We start from the raw sequence: 18,756 nt of genomic DNA on the forward strand, positions 1-18,756 counted from the left end.
GTTTTTTTAGCGATGTGATTTTGGATGTTTTAATGCCTGGAAGGAATGTCATGCTTAAAGAGATGTTCGGAAGTGGCAACCATTCAAGGGTCCATAGATTAAGACAACTGAGTGTGTTTGTTCTGGTTTTTAATGCAACTATGCAAACTTTCATTAAGGTATGTGAACAAGAAATTCAAGTTTATTTACAGGAAGGCACAGGTTAGTATGCATCCTAGATTTACCTTTGACAACATTGTAACAGGACAAATGGGAAGAGTCTCTAGGTTATGCACTGAAGACCAGAATTATGAAGATGAGTTAGTAACGATGACAGGGCACTTTAAAGAAAGGGGCTATGATGATAAGAAAATAAATTGCATCATTCAATGCCAGAGACAACACAGGGAAACTAGGTTACAACCCTGGCTAAAACAGAGAGGCGTCACTGTTTTGTGCACTAACAGTAGTAACAATGGTGTGATTAGACTAATGCTCACCTATAGCAACATCCATGGGGTATGCGACATAGGAAGAATTGAAAGAGTCTATTAACAGATGAGAAGTTAAGGAAGGTCATAGGTGATCAGCCCAGTTATGGGTTTAGAAGAAATAGAAACCTGAAGGATATCTTGGGCAATGAGGGCATGGAAAGCTCCAAACAGGTAATGGTCAGTAGAGGGACCAGATAATGTGGGGCTTGCAAAGCATGTGGTAGTTTGAATAGGGACACTAGCTTTACACACCCGGTTACAGGAAGGGTTTACCACTTTGGGGCTAACACCATTTGCAACACCATAAATTTGGTTTACCTCGCCACATGTCAGAGATGCACTTGCTACTATGTAGGCAAGACTAACTGTAAATTTAAAACTAGGATTTTGAATCACTTATCTGCTATTAGGACAAGGAATGATCACAATGCCTTATTTAGGCATATTTCCAACAATGAGGGACATTGTTTCATGTTCATGGCTATCTGGATAGTCAGAAAAGGGTTTAGAGGGGGTGATATAATAAATGATACAGAATTAGAAGAAACAAAATGGATACTGGAATTGACAGCACAGAGGTATTCTGGGGTTAATGATGTGGTTCCTTTAAAACCCGCTCTTAAGAAACAGCGGGTACAATACTAGTATATGATTGGTTGCCACTTCTTTTAAGAACAGATGCTATGAATGTTGCTTTTATCTGAAGAAGGGCACAGCCCAAAAGCGCTTATCTTGTATACATTGCTGTTTTATCGTTCCTGGTCATTAAATAGTGGAATCCAGTGGTGGTTGCTGCTATTTTTTTTTGTTTTTGGATATACTTTGCTGTTTAGCAGTTGAACTTTTGGTGAGATATATTATTTGTGTGTTTGGACTACCACCACATCAAGAACACTGACCTAAAGTAGTTCATAATGGAAGCTATTCTAGAGGGCTGCCTCATCCTAAAACTTGCTAGAGTCTATAGTTCACCACCCCATCAGTAGAATCAGTGTTAAATTCATACTTTTGACTGACTGCCACATATACAAACAACAGAATCCCTTTTGGCCACTTCAGCCTTGGCTCATTCTGAGTTTACCACTGATGCTACCCTTCGCCTGTTATGTTTCCCTCAACCATTTAAGCAAAAAAATTGCGAAAGCCCATTTCTGGCAAGCCCAGTTTACCTGACTGCATTCCTAGAAAGAAATCCCAGAAGATGTCACCTAGCATAATTCAATCTTTACTTCTACTCACCACCTCTTTCTTTACTAAAAGACCAAAATCAGCTATTTTTGTTATTAACTTCCCTCTTCTTATTAATAATGATCAGTACCCATCGTGTCTTTAGGTTGTCACCATAGACTGGCCCCATTGTCCTCTGTCTAGCTGACCACAGTCTCCTACTAGGACATTTTATTAGTAAAAGTCCATTTTTAAAAGACAAATTCTTCTAAAAGGCACACCGGAAGACAGGGACAATTTTGTCTCAGATTGCCTCTAAAATGTTTATGCCCTAAAAATAAAACATGGTCATAGATTTAAAAATCAATTTCTATAAAGTGGGTTTCCTTTACTATGCTGTAACAACAATACAAAGAAAATCAAATCTGATAAACACAAGTACTTAAAAAAACATAATTTCCAACAACATGTATTCTAGCATGAAATATTTTTTTTTCCTCAGACAATAATTCAGAGATACAGCAAACAAAATTAAGCATAAAGAGTTCACTTTATTGGGTGGCACAGTGGTGTAGCAGTTAGCATTGTCACCTCACAGCAAGAGGTACTCTGGTATGATTCTGGGCTGGGGTGTCTTCTGTGTGGAGTCTGCATGTCCTCCCCGCATTCATGTGGGTTTCCTCCGGGTGCTCCTGTTTCCTCCCACATTCCAAAGATATGCAGTAGTGAACTGGACACACTAAACTGTCCCTAGGGGTGAGTGTGTGCATGCAAATGTGTGTGGTACACCCTCTGAGGATGGTTGGGTCTTGGGCTAGTAACCTGTGCCTGTAAAACTCATAACTGCTACAGAAACGAATGGTGAAAGGTGCTGGTTGCTTGATGTATCACATGGTGTGCAAACAGGAAAGAGAGAGAGTGATAGAGTTAACTTTATTATAATGTATCAACCTTAGTTACACCCTTCTACAAAAAATCCACGAGCAATTTTTCATGAAGCACAGCAGCCTCATATCCATCAATTTCTTCCAGTGTTATTAATTTGTTATTTATTTATTGGCATTTGTTTACCGGGAAAGTCCACTGGGCCAGTTGATCTTTACCCTTTGAATTTATTCCTTAAGTTCTCACTACACATACTCACTTTAAATCAAGTAGACAAACTTTTAAATAACCTACTATACTGAGGCTACCAAGAATTAAACAACTTGTTCCTTTCCTTCATCAGATCCAGTGACTCCTTTATCTACATTCCTCTTGCAGCATATATTTAGCTCTTCTCCCTTCCTCTGTACCCTTGCCAGAAACAAATAAACAGGAGACAGCCATTCATTTCCTGAACACCTGCTTTGTCTGTAATTAAATGTCCACTTATTTCTTAATTGCATTATATAAGACCTCCATATCTGTTATTTCAGATAAAAATCAATGTTTTCAACTTGTAACTACTTACTGAAAAACAGTGTTGTTATAAGCTGGTTTCTAAGCAATATGTCTTCCCTGCTTACTAAGATTATTTAGTGTAACAAAGCTCTATGTAATCTCTGAGTAGTAGCATTGTTTACAGTTCAGGGCATCATTCTGGATAACAAATGACTTCTTTCTTGCAGAGCTGTTTAAAGTAGACGTTCTCACTTCCTCAGGAAACTGGTTTGACATATACTTGTTCTGCTTTTTCCATGTGTTAATAATGTGGAAATAATACAGTTAAACCTCTGAAATTGTATTAAGAATTCATATATAAAATAAGAAATTAAGGACATTTCAATTAGGTTAAAAAGATTTCAAGATAGGTGTGATATTGTCATTGTTCATGTAGGGATGAACTGTCAAATGAGATAATCCCTTGTGGTTATGCTGCAGGATATGATGGAGTTTTCAAAAAGCCTCAGTGGCATGGGAGAAACCTACGTAATTAGTCGTCTTTCACTTCTTATGGAAACTGAATTTTAAACTAGAATCTTGATTTTCAGGCAGTAACAAAAGACAGAGAGCAAATTTCAAACCAAAAACCCGTACCAAATGGGGGTAAATGGCTAGGCTTAAAATGGTCCAAAAAGGTAAATAGTCTAATACTCACCTATGGACCTATAAAGCAAGTGGCAGAAAATCCAAACAAAAATCTGAGGTAAAGGGTAGCAAGAAGTCATAAAAAAAAAAAAAAAAAATATATATATATATATATATATATATATATATATATATATATATATATATGAATGACAAGTTGTTATTCTGCACTACAGTAGAGATCTTGTGTATACATGCAAACAGCATGTCACCATGATGATATGTCAGTGTGTATAAAGGATCAATTAAAAGTTCGACTTCAAGATAAGAAAAATGAGCAGACATTATATACATTGATGTCAGTGTGTTATATTCAATGTAATATCTTAGGAGTTTTCCTAACACTATCTATGTTAGCCATTGCTCATGAAAACATTTTTACTTAATTATAAGAACTGAAGATATACAAAAATACAGTACTTATGAGAAATTTCCATTCGCCAGATATTGACTGGGTAAATTACTGCATGGTTAGTAAGAATGCTTAACTATTAAAGGACTTTATAAATCAGAAAATTAGGATCAAATAGTGCAAAAGATCACAAGTGAAACAACACTATAGAAATTATGCATAAATAAATAGTCTAATATTATATAATAAATATATATTCATACCTCACCCCTATAGTGCCATTTTAGGCAAGGTTCAAAGGACAAAACCACCATCGTAACAGATACAAGCATGCAAAATCTGAAGGTAATGCTACTCGATGCTAGAAGTCTAAACCTCAAAATGCACTCTCTCGAGGCACTCCAAAAAATAGAGAACATCAATATCTGTGCAGTAACTGAGACTTGGTTCAAGGCTCCAGAGAGCACCCCTGCAATACCAGGCTGCAACTCTTACCACACTTTTCTGCCACCAAACCAAGACCAAAACACTAAAGGTGGAGGAGTGTCCATATTCACCAAGGATATTCACACCACCAGGCTAGTTGCCCAACACAATGCATCCGAAATTCTCCAGGTGCAACTAACACTAAGTAAGACTGCAATCCAAACTGTAGCTTGCTACAGATCCCCCACCATGCCCCAAGATTCTCACTACACCTTTCTAAACATACTGGAAAATATTACGATACAACCAAACACCCTAATACTGGATGATTTCAACTGCCCTGCCATTAACTGGGAAAACTACTCGGGTACCAACACCTTTTCCCAAAGGTTCTTGGAATTCATAAATTCCAACGCCCTGGATCAACTAATCCATAGTCCCACCAGGGGCTCCAATATCCTAGACCTGGTCATTACCAACATGGGAGATAGATGCTCCACACCAGTGGTCACCCCCTCATTGGTCAGGTCTGGCCATAAACAAATCACCCTTGACATCCACATCCCACCCCTACCCCCCAGTAAGGAAACCTTTGTAAAAAAACTTCTCCAAAGCCAACTTCATGCTACTCAAGTCAGAAGTGACAAACTTCATGACACCCATGAAGACAGAATCTGAAAGTTCGACTGCTGTATCCTACACTAAGGCACTGTACGAGCACATCCACTCGTGCATGAATTGTGCCATCCCAAATAGAAGCAAGATGCTCTCCTCCAAAAAAAAGAAGCCAATCTGGTGGTCCCCTGCCATAAACAAACTATACAGCAGAAGGAAGAAACTGTTGCAGAAAAGAGGAAAATCCCAGGATGCAAAAACTCCCTTACCAGCCTAGTAAGAAGCCGAGATCCCTCATAAAATCCTCAAAAGCTAGTTACGAAAATAAAATTGCCAAAGATTCCAAAGACAACCACAAGGCATTCTATAGTTATGTCAAAAATCTAAATGGCAATGCTCAGATCTGCTCTGAGCTACAACAGAATGGCATTAAATATACTGATCCCAAGGATATCGCCAATATCCTGGCAGATTGATTTAGTGCCAACTTCACCCCCCTCTCACCCCCTAAAGGGCCCATCTCAATACTAAAAGATTGCCAAATTCCAGTAATCAAGGCCACACAGGTTGAAACCACACTCTCCAAAGCTAAGAATACAGCATCCATGGAACCAGATGACATCCCAGGCTGTGTACTACATGAACTACAAAATGAACTGGCACCTCACCTAAGTGTCATGTTTAATCATAGCCTCACCTCAGGCTTCGTGCCCACTGAGTGGTGCACAGCTACAGTTATCCCACTCCACAAGGTGGGATCCACCTTGGATCCCGGGAACTACCGTCCAATCAGTCTGATGAGTCTGATCTGCAAGAGCATGGAACGAATTATCATGGAACTTATAAACAAAGACATTGGCAACCTTCAAACACTGGACCCCACCCAGTTTGGGTCCATGAAGGGCCGAGCTTGCCTCCTGAACCTGATTGACTTCTTCAAATCAGTCTCCAGAGCTGTGGACAAGGGTAAGGTGGTCCACACAGCCTATCTGGACCTCGCCAAGGCCTTCAACACCATCCCCCACTCTGGAATCATAGATAAACTTACTAAGCTGGGCATACATCCCTATGTCACTCGATGGGTTGCAAACTGGCTTACTGACAGAACCCAGACTGTAAATGTAGCCGACTCCAAATCCAGCTCCAGACAAGTGGAGTACCTCAGGGTTCAGTCCTGGGACCGCTCTTGTTTGGCATCTACTTTTCTGAAGTACAGGCCAACACTAAGGGACTCTGGCTAACAAAGTTTGCAGATGACTGCAAACTGGGAGCCATTACTGAATCCCCAAATGATGTGAATATTCTACAAAAGGGCCTTACAGAAACATATGCTTGGTGCCAGAGCCATGGGCTTGGCTTAATGCCAAGAAATGTATAGTTATCCCCTTTGGGAAAAACCATGTACCCATGAATTACCACATAGGTGGCAGTACACTAAACACTGAAAGTGCGATGAGAGACTTAGGGACACAGGTGGACAGTGGTCTCACCTTCAATAACCACATTGCCACAACAGTCAGGAAATCCTTCTATGTGGCACATCTCATCACTAAGGGCTTTTCATCCAGGAAAAAGGAGGTCATTGTCCCACTGTACTCATCCCTCATTAGACTCATTACAGAGTACAACACCCCATTTGGTATGTACCTCACAAGACATCTGCAACAGCTGGAAAAGCCGTAGAAATACCTCACTAAAAGAATCACGGGCCTAAAGCAGATGCCATATGCTGACCGTCTAAAAAAACTCCAGCTATACTCTGTGGCATATCGTCTACTCAGAGGTGATCTCTGCTTAACATACAAGGCCATGTCAAACCCTGAGCTGTTGGACATGCTCCACTTAAAGAAGTCCCAATCCCTCAGAGCCACATGCTCCAGGGATCTAAACCTTGTCATCACAATGAACAAAACATGCTGGAGAGATAGGTTCCTGACTCAGAGACTCCCCATACACTGGAATAGACTGCCCGTACATGTCAAGCAGAGCGCCTCCTTGGCCCTCTTCAAAAGGAACCTTGATGATTGGATGGGAGATAGGAAATTCACCCTGGGGATCATGTCAGTCACCCTGCTAGACAGGGGTCCAGGGAAGTAAATATTGTGGAAAGAAATATCCAGGGAATTGTTATGGCTAGGCTTGTATAGGCCCTAGGGTCGATAGCCCAGTACCAACCTATGAATCTATCATATATATATATATATATATATATATATATATATATATATATAACATAATTAAATTTTGGGAACCATAACAGATGACAAATTAGGTTAGCGCTAGTGTGTGTATAATATGTCAGAAAAAACACATACACAGTAGTTAATTTGAAACTGATGCTCTAAAAGTCATTGCTCCATTATGCATTTCTTTAACTAGTTCCTGTCATCTAATGCAATGTTATGCAGATTTCACAGAAGTCACTTACTGCAGATAGAAGAAGTACACTTGTTTCCAACAAGGAAAATCTTAGGGCTGGAAAACACTAATTACTCAGAAAGATTTCACAAGTTGTCATTTTTATTCTACATCTTATTCTTTCTTTATGGGTGATCTCTGCTTGATTTACAAGGTTAAAACTGATCCAGTGTTATTTACAAATTTGTGCTTAGAAATACAGGTGCTATTAAAATCAACATAAAGCACAGAAAAAAGGCATACATACACTCTATCAGTTTTATGGAACAGGCTTCCTCTTACAACCAGATCAAGTTATTTCATCAAATTATTCAAAAACAATGTTGATTCATATTTGGAAAATGTAAACCATGTGTGCAAATTAACAGCAATCAGGTATTATGGAAGTCAATAGATCCAAGCTTGACTTCAGAAATTTTGAACCCACAGTTTCATCTGGAATGGTCTTTCTTCTGCTATCTTTAAAACTGGGACTTTTGTTATTTGCAGTCATTGTGGGTGTAATTAACAGACTGTATTGTTTCAGAATTTGTTCTGCGTTTTCACTACCTCCCAACCATTTCTGATTATCTCATTGCCACAGTCTGGTGAAAATGCAGCCTTTGCCATCATATTAAGTTAGATGAACATTTATTTCAGCCTGGATTTACACATTTTAATATCGGAATCAAAAACTCTTCACTGGTTAATTTTACAAATACAGTCATTTTCCAGATGGTGTTCCTTAACAAAAACAACAATGGCAAAAGCTCAGTTTAAGTATTCAGTTTTTCAACAATACTGTGATAAGCATGTCTCAGGGTGATGCCTAAAATTGTACTATGACTATTTCACTGTGTTAGGCTCACACAAACTCTGTGTTGCCTCTAATCACTGTAGCTTATTGCCCGTATAGTAGTGAGTCATTTACACGTTAAAATATTCTGCTCCTACTTCGATATTAAAGAGTGTTGTGTAGTTCAAAATGGTAGTCACTGCAGGTACAGAGACGACTTCAAGGACATTATGGTAGTATTCTCTCTGTCAGTGCAGGCCACAAAAGTTCACATATTTGTTTATTCAGTCAAACTCTACTCATGAAAGGCAGAGATAGTAGGCTGTAATGGAGGATTGAAGCAGTTAGATTTCTTAAAAACACATTCATTCACTGCATTCAAGATCCTGAAAAACATAAGCTAAATTAAGCTTTCTACAAAACAGTTTCACACTGAGCAGAGTGTTTTCAGCACTTGCTTTTTTCTAGTATAAAAGACAAACCTTTCTGAAGACTAGGTTATATACCATTAAAGTTTTCTTCGGGGAAGTTATAAATATTGTCTGATAATAGACTGTGATGCTCAAAAAACTTGTTCTTTCTACCAACATTTAGTATCTCCACTTCCACTGCCTGCCTCTGCCCCTATTGGACTGACTACCTCTGATTGAAGGAGTGCATCGAGTGGTCAGAGGCATCACCCTGTTCTGAATAGGAGCAGTCTGTTTGTTGGCTATCCTCTCGGATCCCCATAGAGGCTTGTTGGATAAAACAAATCTACCTGTCCATGTTATCCAGCAACCCTACCACCTTCCTAAGGAGATTCAGTGCCATCACTGCTGAAAATATTATCTCCACAATCATCAGAAAGTGGAAAGGCATTACCTGCATCATAGGCTGTGGTGTCTCTAATTAACTTCTTCTTCTTATTAACTATAGTGTTAAAAATTCAATTTTTTGAAAGACATATTAAGATGTATAAGAGGTTTGTGAATGACCTGTAGATCACATAGATGGATTTGTTAAACACATTAATAATAGCACTAACATTTTAAACTTGGGCCAAGTAGGAGAAACTGTTCCAAATTTTGATATGGTAGTGGGTTGGGATGCTGCCAATTACAGTTTTTCTAGTGAGATCTGCAGAAAACTTTGTTTCCCCCGACAATTATTTACATTACCTTAGTGTTCATCTCACTTACATAAAAAGAAATATTCCCAGAGGTCAGATGATCCAATTGTCTAGACTGACCACTGACTTTGGTAATTTTTCCAAAGGGATCAATAATATTATTACATTATTCAGCAGTAGGGGTTATGATTTAGGTCTGTTGGATAAGACTGCTGAAGAGATTAAGGAGAACAGACAAACAGTTTCCTCCCATTTTGGTGGGGGGTCTACCTCAGAAGAACAGTACTGATATCAAATACAGCAATAGTTTTATTTTTGCAAATGATTGTTGATGACAGTAGCATTAGAAATATTATTACACACAAATGGAAAATTTTCCAAGGGAACCCTGATGTATATACATAGTGGCAGGCTCCTCCCCCAAATTTTTTGTAGAAAAAATCTAGGTGCATTAAGCAATGGTTGAAGAATTTAAATACTAGGATGCCTTTGCCATTCACACATACAAAAGTGGGTATATTTAAGTGTGGGTTTTGCAGGTCATGTAATTTTACACTCAAAGGCTCTGTTATTGTTTTGTCTCATATGGACAGAAGCATTAACATTAAAGTGTACTATGATTGTACCACCACTGGTTTGATTTACATTGCTGCAAAACCACAAAAGATGTTAAAAAACAGTTCCAAATACTACGAAAAAGACTGCCACAGCTACAAAAGTAGGAAAACGTAATACACACTTAGCGCCTCGGCATAAAATGCCTTCCAAGAGTAAAAAACATCATAATACATGCACTTAAATACATCCATTAAATACCTTAATTGACAATCAACTCAATAAAACAATTAATTATTTAAATGACATATTTCCAATTACACTCTCTATTAAGCCCAAAGGGTTCCAATATACCATACTTTAAAATAAGCAATGTTTCCTTCTGTAGCAGTTTATTCTTAACATTTTTATGTTCCCCAAGTAATACATCTACCTTCTCTAAACAACCTTTCAGATCATCAGTCTTAGAATTATGTTAATGTAGAAAATGGTGACGTAATTTACACTGCTGTCTGTTCACATTGTGATGCATTTTACATCAGCATGACTATCTGAAAGTTATCTCAAAGAGTTAAAGAACAATTTATGCTATTAAGTGCAAAGATACCAACAGTGCCTTATACAGACACACCTTAACACATGGTTCCTTTACTCATTACATCCGAGTGACACCTCCAGGTGCAACTGCAGTGAACTCCTACTCACATTTCTAGGCATCAAATATTGCTTGTTCATATTTACATCAATAATTCCAAAATCATGCTATGTACTAGGTTTTTAAAGATTTCATAGTAAACCTTACTCAATGACAAACTCAACTGCAATAATATTTGACTTCTGGCTAGTGCAGGTAAATAGATATTAACTGTTGTTTTCTGATATTAATTTATATAGATACAATTTTCACATTTTTCTAAATATCTCAACAACCAAGTAACACAGACAGAATTACTTGGCCTCATATGAAAGCTCTCAGCTAATTGAATAAAATGTTGCTAACAGTATGTGTGTAACTTGAGTGGTTTCTGAGATATTGTAAGTTGTTTACAAAACATTACAAATGTAATATTGTGTTTACTTTGACTTATAAATGGTTTAAGACCTAGATCCTAAAGAAAACTACTTTTATAAAAATAGTTTGTGCTGAAGGGTTTGCCTTTTATAGTTCTTTCATAATCACTACGGTTCCAGACATATGAACATTTGTTTGAAATGTTTTGACATAATTCCATTCTGTCAAAAGGTTTAGGCTCCGCCCATTGGAAGTTACGCTGCAAACCTCCTGAGCTCCTTTGGAGTGAATGAGTTAAGAAGTCCTATTTTGGTGTCTTAGAGCATTGTATGTTTGGATCTTAGGGAGGGTTGTTTTAAGAAACAGCTACTTAAAAAAGAAACATTGTGGCAGCTTAAGATGCTGCCTGATAAGTTACCTGCCCTGAATGACACCATTTTTATGAAATGTGTTTTAGGATTGTTTTTTTTTACATCATGTTATTTGTATTGAGTTATACTGATGTGCTTTGAATTCACTGCTTTTTTACCTTTTAGGTCTACTATTTATCTTAATTAATTTAATTATTGTTTGATGTTTCTGATTGTTCAGTTTGCGTCATAAAGCTGTCATCTAGTCAGTTGTTCAGTTTTCTGATGAAATCCTTTGTGGATGAAAGCAGTCAAAAATAAACTTCCTTTAAGAAGATTCTGTTTTCCTGTGGTGCCTATCTGCAGATGTTTTCATTGTTTAGTTTTGCTATTCATCATCTGAGTGATTTATTTGTGTTAGCTTTTAAAACTGGCCCTACATTTTGTTTATCTGATACAGTAGTTCAATGGCCCTAAATTTTGAATATGATGTTCTATTTCATTCAGTTACATGATAGTTGTATACAGTGACTTCTATGGGCTATAGGAACATAGTATTCAATTTACTTAGAAATTATCAGCAATTCAGATTTATTTCCAACTGCTGTTACAAAGTTGATGATCATACATCCATGTGTTTACAGATCTGTTACCATAGTGGTGAAGAATCTGATCCTGAGAAACGGGATATAATAGGAAGAGGTACTCCTCAGGACATTAAGATCCTTGGTGAATTCGTCAAAAAGTACTTTCCCGGGCTCGAGTCTGAGCCTGCAGTGGTGGAGAGTTGCATGTACACAGTGAGTATTTGGGACTGGATTCCTTCATTTTTTGTGGAAGGAGAGATATCTGTATAATATGAATGAGCCAGAGTCTTGATGGTGTTGTCATTTCAAAACCATTCTGTTACCACTACCACTTCCGTTTACTTCATCCAAGTCTTAAGCTGGAGATAAATATTGTGCTGCTGAAGGCAGAAAAGGTGCCATATGCCAGAAAATGCATTTTTCTTTCAAAAGAGGAAGATACTGGTAACCATTACAATAGGTTCGCCCAGTATGAACATATAACGATGCTGACAAAAGACCCCTGGCCCATTCATGCCACCTCAGTCTTGCAGTTAATATACAGCTGTCCTTCCTCTTCCGTTGCCCTACATTTTCATCAGTCCTTCTTAATGAGCCAAGAACTCGTCTGCCAAGCTATATTCCTCTATTCCATCTGAGACTGTATTACAGGATCCTACCATTTTCTCAATAAAATATATTTATTATTTTAACTCAGTGTTTAATCTTAACCCATGCATTCCTCCTCTCCCTTTGTTCTTCATCATCAGTTTCTCTCTTCCCTCTTTTCAAAATAATGGTGCAAAGCTTATCCTTCTTTTAACTTCTTTAACTAATATGCACATTATGATGAAGTCCATTTTTTATATTATTACAACCCTTAATTCAGTTAGCATAATGTCTACTAATTTAACCGTAATTTCTGTGTTTGACCACTAAAACTGGATATAATACTCCAGATGCGGCCTTAACAAAACCTGAGCCCCTATATCTTGTTGGCTTTAGCCACTATCAGTTCCGCCTATTCTGCATAAGTCATTACAAACTCTATTTTTATTTTTTCATTATATGCCCTTTTTGTAGTTGCCCATCCTAGTATGGCATTTCCTCCCAGGTTTCCTCCACTGAAGTACTTAAATTTGCATGTTTTTTTTCCAATATATCCTAGTTCTCACTTATTTTTAATTTTACATAGCCTGCAAGATTTTAGTGAAACCTGACCTCATTATCTGTGACTACAACATCACTCTTTATGTCACTGGTGAACAGGTTAACCTTAACTCCCGCATCATAATGAGAATAGACATACAAATTCTGAACAGTTGCAGTCTTGACCATTTTTAACTCATTTTTCTCAAGACAGGCACCTTTGAAATGTCAGTCTCTGGATTTGATGAATTAGCCATTTTCCTATCAACCATACAGTGTGTACAATACGGCACACCATTTAACTTCCTCACTGACTGTCTGTGTGGAATGCTAGTCAAAAGATACAGTATTTGCTATACCCTCTCCAGCCACTTTAGTGGTGACCTGGTCAGAGAAACGAATTAAGTTGGAGTAGCTAGGCCTTTGCTGTGTGCAATCAGACTCTTGCCTTATCTGCAGGGCAATTCACAGTCAGGAACTCCATTAGCCTTGCCTATAAATAATCCCCATCAAGTATTTAATGCATTTATTTTTCATCCCTACTCCTCCAATTTCTGTCCATTTCCCTTTTCATAACCACTCTAAATACGTGTGCTCTTTCAGCAGCTTCATTAAAGATGGTTTCTTCTTTCTTGTCCAGTTCACTTTAAAGGGACTGTTTTTCTACTATATTGTTTTAGGCCCTTTTACAATCCTACTTCCTTTTCAACAATTTGATGCAGATTGTCCCTGCCTAGATACCTTAATCTTCTCGCACATTACCCTAAACACTTGCCATACTAGTTTATCAGCTACCCATATTCGGCTGTTTTTCTACCCTAATTCCCAGATTCCTTCTTTTTACTGCTTTCTTATACAGGGGATCCTATGCATTCCTTGTCAACTTCCTGTTTTTCCTGTCCTTATGCCTCATATGCTTTCTTTCTCTCTTGGTATCCAAGCATCACTTCTATCTATCATTTCCATTTTATTCAGCATGGTGTCTCATAACCCTTATCCTACAGTCCATAGCTACCCCCACTTTATGTGACCACAGGCAGCCTTACAGATGGAGATGAGTTCATAACAGGAGAATCCTAATGGAAGCCACAGCATATGTATCTATAGATTACAGCAACCTAGCATTATACAGTTAGGATACCAATACGAGAATCTGTGCCTGGTTAGCAGGATACATGCTAGTGCCTTCTTTAGAACCAATGAACTTGCAAGGATATTTATACCTGTCTGAAAATGTTTTTCACTTAGCCTGTCAAATGAAGTAAGCATCTGAAGAATTTGAAACAATAACAGCAGGTGTAGTCAGGTTAACCATCTGAGGGATCTATCAAAAAACACGGGTAAGTACAATAAAAGGTTTACACAATCTTTACAAAAATTAATTCACAAAACTGTGAGCTTAAACAAATGTTGTGTTATGAACACCTGATAGCGCAGCTGTAACATAACTATGTCATATATTCTACCTTTCAACTTGACCTATGTAATTGGGAAGCATTGTGGTTGATCTTGGTGTTTCAGAGTCTTACAGCTAATACTCTGCAAGGAAAACTTGATGGAACTTTAATGCATGTAAAACAACAAAAATGGTTAAAAAAAATAATCTGAGACAAACTTGCCAGAAAATGAAGTATTTCTACAGACATTAAAAACTGGTGGCAATTTTTTATCAGAAAGAAGTATTTTACTGTCTTCATAGTCCCTAAAGAACCCTCTATCTGAGAAGTTCATTATAAGATGTCAAGTAAGCAAGTGAACCCAAAAGCTCGAGAGGCTGCTCATTCAGCTTAGATGCCAAAAAGATTAGGAGGCTCAGTGTTTTATCCCCACACCAGGTACTTGTGTTCATGTTCCAACACTGACTATAATCCTGAGGTGCCATCCTTCAGATGAAATGTTAAACTGATGACCTGCCTGCCGGGGGGGGGGGGGGGGGGTAGCTCAGGTAACACTTATCAAAAATACTAAGGTACATTGCATTAAATATTCATTACATATTCCATGTGATACATGTCAACATACTTTTTTCCTCATAGTAGCATACTCCTTAGAATTTAAACATTGTTTACATTTCTTTTTCCAACAAATAATGCTGATAATCAAGTAAAGTGTACATTCTAGATCCAAATATAAAAAATGCTTATGAGCCTTTTGCATTTCTGTACCTTTTTTTAACTTCATCTGTTTTCTTATCTATTTTCCCATTCTGCATATTACTTACACGTACTAACCTCCCTACTTTTCCTGCACTGGCAATAAATGAAAAACAGAAGCATATAAGCTTAGGCTGCCAGGGTGTGCTGTAGTAATTTGTTGTTTCCATTTTTCTTGTTTTGTGCTTCCCATTAGTGTCTTGTATTTAATTTCTGAATTTTCTGGACATTCTCATGCATTTATCTCGCAACAAAGTCCCATGTACCTGTTTCATATTCAGCGTTGTAATGGCTCATCCTTATTACTGCTTTAACACCATCATTTAAACTCTTCTACCCTGGAGACAAATAAAACCTTTCTATAACCCATAATGAATGGTGCAGTGGTGTAGTGGTTAGTGCTGTCACCTCACAGCAAGAGATTCTCTAGTTCCATTCTCGGCTAGGGTGCATTCTGTGTGGAGTCTGCATGCCCTCCCTGTATTCATGTGGGTTTTCTCCAGGTCCTCCAGTTTCCTCCCACATTCCAGAGACATGTAGTAGGTGGATGGGGCACTCTAAACTGGCCCTATGTGTGAGTGTGTGCGAGTGTGTGGTGCACTCTCTGAGGAAGGTTGGGCCTCGGGCTAGCAACTCAACCCTGTAAAACCCATACCTGCTATGGAAACAATGAGTGTTGAAAGGAGCTTATAGCCCAATGTGCTAAATGCATGGGAGGGAGCAAATCCAGGATAATCCATAATACAATGCTTTCATATTATACTCCATTTCATCTAAATGTCAATGTTCATTTTATCACCTTTCTTGCATATTCATACAATAAATTGATGTTTCACATATTTCATCTTTTACTTCCACTTAACATAAAGTACACTTGGTAGTTTAACTGTACAGTCCTACTCAGTTTTTCCTTCATCCTGGATTTTCTTTAACTCTTAATATGTATTCATCACCACATGATGAATCATAAGATTTATCATCCCTAACCCAGTCAGTCTTCATCGCTATATAACACTCATCTTTTTATGGGATTGAGTCTATACTCCAATTAAAAGGAAAGGGAAATTACCATCATCATCATCAAATACTTCAGGCATGATATAAATAAAAGCTTTTATGATAACAATCTATCCCTAAAATGATCTATTTTATCAAACAGTCTCCAAAAATATAATGCATAAGCTTTCCATATTTAGCATTTTTGTCTTTCCAAAATGTTTTTTCTTTTCTTGAACCACTATCTCACTTCACAGATAGTACTCCAAACAACACAGTATACTTACTGTCAAGTGAATCCCATAATTTCTTACTATCTTTCCTAGTCCTTTACATTTCTGTTTAATTCTGGTCTTATTTTCTTCAGTCTTTAATAGACTTTGTATTATACATGAAATCTACTTCCCTTCTCCTACAACAGTCATCATCATGACTCAAAATAGGTATTTTCAATCCCCACTATATATATATAAAACTCGTGTTCACTTACCACCTTTACCATATTAATTAACATATTTAACTATTAGACTAAAAATCTGGGGTGAGAGAATATTCCTGTCTGGTCCAGATAATCATAATTATTTTATTACCATCCCATCCATTAAACACTGAAATGACTTTTGGATATGCATAAATGTTTTGCACTATCTTTCTAAACCTTCTGCCCAAATCCTGTAAGTCTGATATCCTTATGGATTTTTGTTGTATGTCTTTAAAAGCCTTGCTATTATTGCAAGTAATTAATTTCCTTAACCTCCCTATTGCCACATTATTTACTATCTTTCTGATAATTAAGAACAGCCCTATAATGTCTCTCTACCTATACTAGCATTATATGATTCTACTTCTGATACAATTCATGTCATCTCTCCTCATCTCTCTGCATCAGTTTCATCATTATTTCATATTCTATATTTATAAGAGCTGGTGGTTTCCAATTCTTCATGCCATTACTTTTCCCTATAGTCAAAACAGCAACAGCAGGTTCTCACAAATTTCCTCTTTATCAAGACCGTGCTTGGATGTGTACAAGGGCTTGCTTGGATATGTACAAGAGGAGCATGGCTCCACAATGCTCTGTATCTCTAGGAGGATTTGAAAGTGTTTAATTGTGTATATGGGAGCCAAAGGCATTACTTAGTGTGAAGCTGTGAATTGCCTTTTGTAGGTTTTGTGACATACTGTGTTGGCTTTATTTGGGGATTTTTCTTAAAGTGGAGCTGCTTACACATCTATTATCATCTTCCATCAGAAATGGACAATATGGTGGCTAAAGGGTCTATTATTCATATGACACAGATAGGGTCACAGAATCCCTGGAAAATTTTATCCAAAAAGATGCCAATTGTGTTGCAAGACATAGTATTGCTAAAGGAAGCCTCTGCCCTGCAAGATAAAGCATTACAAGAGGATACTCTATTATTGCACAGAATATCAGCACCCAGAAGGAGTTGTTAACTCAACATGGGGCCCAGATTGTAGAACTCCAGCACAGTTCTTACAGTCTAAACCTTAAGACTAATAAATCCAAAAATATGGCTCACACCAGTTGCAGGCAAATGTTTTATTCAAAACAGCAGTGAAAGCTTGTAAGCGCTTTCGTCCCAAGTTTAAAACAATACAGGAACTTCATCAGACAAGCTATAAAGAGCTAAAACTGCATTTAAATAACTCAATGTGGTTCATGTAAGTTTTGCCCTACATATTAGAGGGAAATGAAACCATTATAAACGACATGAAACTAAGGATTAAGGACAAATTCAACTGTAATTCCAACAAGATAGTTTACTGTGCCCTCTCTGAGTTTTGCCCATGTTTTTACATTGGCAAAACGGAGCGGAAACTTAAAAGTACAGTAGGCGAACACCTTCAAAACATTAGGGACCATTGTGTAGTCAATGCTCTGGCAAAACACATTAATCAATACACTGACCACAAATTCAAGTTTGTTGTGCTAGACACCATATCCCCTTCCTTAAGAGGATGAGCCTGGCCTTACCTGTTAGAAAAAGCCAAATTATTTTGGCAGATCAGGTTAGATTCCACACACTGGCTAGGCTTAAATGACCACTTATCTATATCTAGCCTTTTGAAGCTTAAGGCGTTAAATAGATAAAACATCCCTTTGTTCCCATATGTGGATGTTTATTACTTTATAACAATCATGTGACTATGAACCTAGAATTAACTTAGAATACATGCATTCACATGTTTGCATCTAGATCAATTGATTTGAACATAGTGCATTTAGTGTAGTTTTATTTTATTTTATTTTATTTTTCATTTTTAGTCTTGCCCATTTCAATATGATGACATACTTAAGAGATGTGAAAATGTACTAGTTAGAATTGAATGGGTAAGATAAATGTTGACACATTTTTTATTTGAAGTGACTTTTTCATAGGAACTTGTATGTTTTGAGTGCTTAACCTTTTGCCATTTAAAGCACCATATAATTGTATGTATATATTTATGAAATGTTTAATATGTTCTAATATGCCTTTATTATATGTTTTAAACATTATACTAGCAATTTAAGTTTGTACTGTGTAATAATATGTAACATTT

At 37.3% G+C, this 18,756-nt stretch overlaps 1 protein-coding gene across 2 annotated transcripts in view; it reads left to right on the plus strand.

The window, feature by feature from the left end:
• PIPOX (pipecolic acid and sarcosine oxidase) overlaps positions 1-18,756 on the plus strand; it is a 443,801-nt gene that overhangs the window by 323,817 nt on the left and 101,228 nt on the right. For both annotated transcript variants that reach the window (XM_044054438.1, XM_044054439.1), the window contains exon 6: positions 11,969-12,124. In XM_044054438.1, the coding sequence (XP_043910373.1) occupies positions 11,969-12,124 (156 nt within the window). The remainder of the gene's footprint in view (positions 1-11,968; positions 12,125-18,756) is intronic.

Source organism: Protopterus annectens, chromosome 13.part0 (assembly GCF_019279795.1).
Source record: "Protopterus annectens isolate FY-2018-M chromosome 13.part0, PAN1.0, whole genome shotgun sequence".
Taxonomy (NCBI): domain Eukaryota; kingdom Metazoa; phylum Chordata; order Ceratodontiformes; family Protopteridae; genus Protopterus; species Protopterus annectens.